At 51.9% G+C, this 5,211-nt stretch overlaps 1 protein-coding gene across 4 annotated transcripts in view; it reads left to right on the forward strand.

Moving 5' to 3' along the window:
- The window catches only part of GRK4 (G protein-coupled receptor kinase 4), an 85,564-nt gene that overhangs the window by 79,021 nt on the left and 1,332 nt on the right, over positions 1-5,211 (forward strand). For 2 of the 4 annotated variants that reach the window (XM_011935369.1, XM_011935370.1), the window contains 3 exons: positions 1,372-1,509; positions 3,291-3,428; positions 4,287-4,424. In XM_011935369.1, the coding sequence (XP_011790759.1) occupies positions 1,372-1,509; positions 3,291-3,428; positions 4,287-4,424 (414 nt within the window). The remainder of the gene's footprint in view (positions 1-1,371; positions 1,510-3,290; positions 3,429-4,286; positions 4,425-5,211) is intronic. The other 2 variants (XM_011935371.1, XM_011935372.1) reach the window with 1 other exon arrangement.

A 5,211-nucleotide genomic window follows, 5' to 3' on the forward strand; every position in this document is an offset into this window, starting at 1 on the left:
CTCTCGAGTTGCTGGGACTACAGGCACGTGCCACCACGCCTGGCTAATTTTTGTGTTTTTAGTAGACTTGGGGTTTCACCATGTTGGCCAGGATGGTCTTGATCTCCTGACCTCATGATCTACCCGCCTCAGCCTCCCAAAGTGCTGGGATTACAGGCGTGAGCCACCGCACCCAGCCTTCAGATCTCTTGTAAATCGACAAAGCATGCAAAGAACAAATGCACTGAGCAACTGTTACTGAGCGCCTGCTCTGGCTAGACGCTGGGGTGTCACAGTGGGCAAGAGTCACACAGCCCCAGCTTCAGGAAGCTTTGAGTCTAGCAGGACAGCCTGGCAATCACGGTACATTCAAATGACTCATTCTCAGCATGAAATATTTGTCATCAAGGAGAGGTGGAGGATGCCCTCAGGCTGTAGCAAAAAAAGTTGGGGAGCCTAATTTAGTGCAGGGATGAGGGCTAGAAAGCTAAAACCTGAAGAATTGAGCAGGAGTCAGCGAGCCAAAGAGCTTTGTAGACACAGCCCTGGAGCAGGCACAGCCCAGCAAGGAGCTGAGAGGTGGGAGATAGAAGCACAGACTAGAATGCTTTCTGGTCTTTGGGACTTTGAGTTGGCCAGGGATCAGCATACTTTTCTGTAAGGCCAGATGGTAAATAGCGTTTAGACTTTGCAGGTCTCTATTACAGCTATTCAGCTCTGCCAATACAGTGCAAAAGGCTGGTGCCGATAAAGCCTTGTTTACAAAACCAGGCAGCTGGTGCCTGTGGTGGCTGGACCGTGGTTTCCCAAGCCTGGGTCTAGGTCACATTTCAGGGGTTCAGGTCTTTCATGTGTTGCTTCTGAGCAGAGCCCTGCTTTTTCTGATTGATAAGAATTGTGGAGGAAGGCTTATTTGACTTTGTGATGATTGTAAACATGCATGTAAGGAATACTTTCTAAAGAGATACTTTCTGGTCATTTTCAGAATACACTAGAATACCAAAGTATTAAGAATATATTTTTAGAACTCGGTTTCCTCAATGTTTGCCTCATCTGAGGTCCTTAGTGGTATTTCTGAAATTCACAACAGTTTCTCTTTCCTCTAAAAATCCCCAAATTTTTATGATTAATTTTTTAAATGTAAAGAATAACATAGCCAACCCCTTATTTATTGATAGCTCAAATCAAAACCTCAGCCCCCTTCCTCTGTGAAGCATCACATAATTTAATGAGTAAAGTCTGAGTTCCTGAGGTTTGGTTGATGCTTTGAAATGATTTGTTTGATGCACCTGCTTTCTGCCCTCCCAGTCCTTTGGTTATTATTATGGAGGGAGTTCTGAGTTTTCATTTTTATCCAGAGGCTTAAGTGGATTCTATTTCTGCCTCTTGCAGTTACTCACCAAGAATCCAAGCAAGCGGCTGGGCTGCAGGGGCGAGGGAGCGGCTGGGGTGAAGCAGCACCCCGTGTTCAAGAACATCAACTTCAGGAGGCTGGAGGCAAACATGTTGGAGCCCCCTTTCTGTCCTGATGTAAGTGCATTGCCAGCATGAGCGGGGCCCTGGGAACAGGGATCCACACTGCACGGGTTTTCTCTTTCTTTTTTCAAAAATAGCGATGGGGGGTCTCACTGTGTTGCCCAGGCTGGTCTTGCACCCCTGGCCTCAAGTGGTCCTCCGCCTTGGCCTCCCAGAGTGCTGGGATTGTAGGCGTGAGCCACTGTGTCCAGCTGCAGCACAGTTTTTTGTTTGTTTGTTTGTTTGTTGTTTTGTATGACAACAGATACGGAATCACCAGGTACAGCCAGCATGTGGCTTTTGCTCATGGTGCCTATCCTACCTGGCTCTTCTGTCACCCCAGTGTCCTCTGGCCACTCACTGGGCCCCTCACAGACCTCAGTGGTGCTCTGGCTCCCTGCCTGGTGTCACTTTCAGCCTCAATGCTGGTGGAGCCCCCTAAGTAGCGGAGACCACAGGCGTACGACACCCAGCTCATTTTTAATTTTTTCCTAGAGACGGGGGTCTCCCTGTGTTGCCCAGGCTACTTTTGAACTCCTGGCCCCAACCGATCCCCCTGCCTTGACCTCCCAAAATGCTGGGATGACAGGCATGAGCCACTATGCCTGGCCACCCGTGTCCCCTTTCTGGTCTCAGGGCTGGCTTTCTCTCTCGTTCCTGTGTTTCCCACGGCCGTGAGCCGCCCCTGCTTCCTTTGTCTGGAACGCGTATCCCCACCCTGCTTCTCATGAGGTCCTGGGACTGTGGCCTGGCCCCATACTGAGGACCCTGAAGTGGTCACTGTACCTCCTTGTGAACGTGCTGTTGGGACACCTTCCTCTGGACTGTCCCCTAGGGGCAGGGCCTGCCTGTGGACTTCCCGCTCCCCACCCTGAGGGGATGAATGAGTGAAGAGCAGCTGCTCTAACAGCAGTGCTGACCGTGGCCTTTGGAGCGTCACTGCTTTACTGTAGTGCACAAGTCCTGGGTGAAAAGTGTTCTCAGAACTGCGGGTGCCTCCGGCATGAGCAGATGAGGGCCCCACAGCTGCCAACTTCCGTGCTGTTTGTTCCTTTGCCCTGAAAGTGCAAACAACTGTACTGGCGGCAGGTGGAGACCTGGGCCTTGGCACCCCCTCCTGCCTGCCTGACCCTTTGCCTCTGAGGACAGCAGTGCCGGGATAGGAGCTGCAGGCCTGGGCTCCTGTCCCAGAGGAGGGACCTGCCGACCCAGGGAGCTGAGCCTCTTGCAGCCTTGGAGACCACTCGATGGACCTGGAGGAGGGCGGGAAGTGGGAGCCGCTGCTGTTCCTCAGGTTTTCTCCAGGCGCTTTGCAGGGAGCGCACCTAGAGTTGGAGGCAGGTGCGAGAATTGTCACTAAGGGATCCCACTGCTGGCGGCCTCTGTCCCTGCTCACACTTCTCCGGGCCTGTGCTGCGTCTTCTAATATTTGTCCTGCATCCCTGGCCTTTGTTTGCAATCCATTTTCCACTACAGAAAAGAGAAGGGCATGGCCCTCAGAAGGGGTGTGTGTGTGTATGTGTGTGTGAGAAAGAGAGAGAGAGGGAGAGAGCCAGAGCACCTGACACAGTACCCACAAGACTGGTGACACTAAAAGCTGGCGAACCACCTCTTGAGAGGACACATTCTCTGATTTAGAAAATGCCTCAAGTGAGGGAGGGGCGTGGCAGAGAAATGGAGGGAGGAAGAATGGCAGTGTTTATGCGTCAGTTTGCTGGGCGTTTCGTTCCTGGGAACTGAGGGAGCTGAGAATTGCTGTAGTGACCTCAGAGGCTGCCTCTGTTCTTGCTGTACAGCCTCATGCCGTTTACTGTAAGGATGTCCTGGATATCGAGCAGTTCTCAGCAGTGAAAGGGATCTACCTGGACACCGCAGATGAAGACTTCTACGCTCAGTTTGCTACAGGGTGTGTCTCCATCCCTTGGCAGAATGAGGTACTGCCCTTCCAGCACAGCAGCTTTACGTTAGTTCCAGCAATGACCCAGGAAAAGGGTGTGTGTGTGTGTATTTGGGAGATAAAATTATACAAGACGGCTGGGCGCGGTGGCTCACGCCTGTAATCCCAGCACTTTGGGAGGCTGAAGCGGGCGGATCACGAGGTCAGGAGATCGAGACCAGCCTGTCCAACAAAGTGAAACCCCGACTCTACTAAAAACACAAAAGTTAGCCAGGCATAGTGGCAGGCGCCTGTAGTCTCAGCTAGTCGGGATGCCGAGGCAGGAGAATCGCTTGAACCTGGGAGGCAGAGGTTGCAGTGAGCCGAGATTGAGCCACTGCACTCCACCTTGGGTGACATAACGAGACTTTGTCTCAAAAAAAAAAAAAAAAGATTGTGTAAGACTTTTGACCACAGGACTAGACCATGGGCAAGCTAAGAACCATATCAGCAGCTGTCCAGAAGCACGGTATGTCCCTGGTCCCAGTGGCAGGAAGTGGACAGGAGGTAGCTATTTTGGGTCGATGGGCGCTTGCCTGCCACCCCTGAGCCCCCCTCCCTAAGCAGGGCTGACTGGCAGCCAGAGTTCCCATGGTAGTTCCCCACTTTGGGGGGTACACTGAGAGACAAGGGGAGAGGAGACCATGTTACTTGTCCAAGAAGAGGTCAGGAGGCAGGGAAGGAGGAACCCAGGAAAGGGGCCCCACAGTGGGTGTGGGAGCTCTGAGGTGCCCCGCACGGGACTGGGTAGGAGCTGCTCCGCGCGGGGCTGGGCAGGAGTTGCTGGCGCTGGGAGACACGCACTGACCTGGAAGCTTCTCTGCAACTTCTCTGTCCTGCTCTTCTGTGCATGCAGATGATCGAATCCGGGTGTTTCAAAGACATCAACAAAAGTGAAAGGGAGAAAGCTTTGCCATTAGATCTAGATGAGAACATACATACCCCGGTTTCCAGACCAAACAGAGGCTGCTTCTATAGACTCTTCAGAAGAGGGGTAAAAACACTTAAAGACTAATATATGTATGTGTATGTGAAAAGAAAAACATACTGACTACCAAGGTGAAAACATCATACTTTTTCTGTGTGCAATGGCTCCTACAAGCAATTTTATACAGTTTGAGAGCCACGTGGTGCTAGGTAGAGGCCAGCCAGAACAATGAGAACATCCTCGCAATGAGCTTTGTTGCTGTTGTGTATTTGGGAGATAAAATTATATAAGACGGCTGGGCGCAGTGACTCACGCCTGTAATCCCCGCACTTTGGGAGGCTGAAGTGGGTGGATCATGAGGTCAGGAGTTCAAGACCAGCCTGGCCAACAAAGGGAAACCCCAACTCTACTAAAAATACAAAAATTAGCCAGGCATGGTGGCAGGCACCTGTAGTCCCAGCTAGTCAGGATGCTGAGGCAGAGAATCGCTTGAACTTGGGAGGCGGAGGTTGCAGTGAGCCGAGATTACATTGTTCTGATCCAAAACAGGACTGCTTTCCAACGTTCACAAACGGGTTCCCATGTCGATAACAAAATATTTTACACTGGGCTCAGAAATCGGCATCCTGTGGAACCTTCGTCAGGTGGCACCCACGCGTGCATCTCTCCCTGCTCTGGCTCTTAGACTCTCACCTCCTTTGCCTGCTGCATGGGGGAAGCGGATTCCTTTTTGAAAATGGCATCCTGGCTGGGCGCAGTGACTCACGCCTGTAATCCCAGCACTTTGGGAGGCCGAGGCAGGTGGATCACCTGAGGTCAGGAGTTTGAGACCAGCCTGGCCAACATGGTGAAA

This window comes from Colobus angolensis, unplaced genomic scaffold, assembly GCF_000951035.1.
Source record: "Colobus angolensis palliatus isolate OR3802 unplaced genomic scaffold, Cang.pa_1.0 Scaffold143, whole genome shotgun sequence".
NCBI lineage: Eukaryota > Metazoa > Chordata > Mammalia > Primates > Cercopithecidae > Colobus > Colobus angolensis.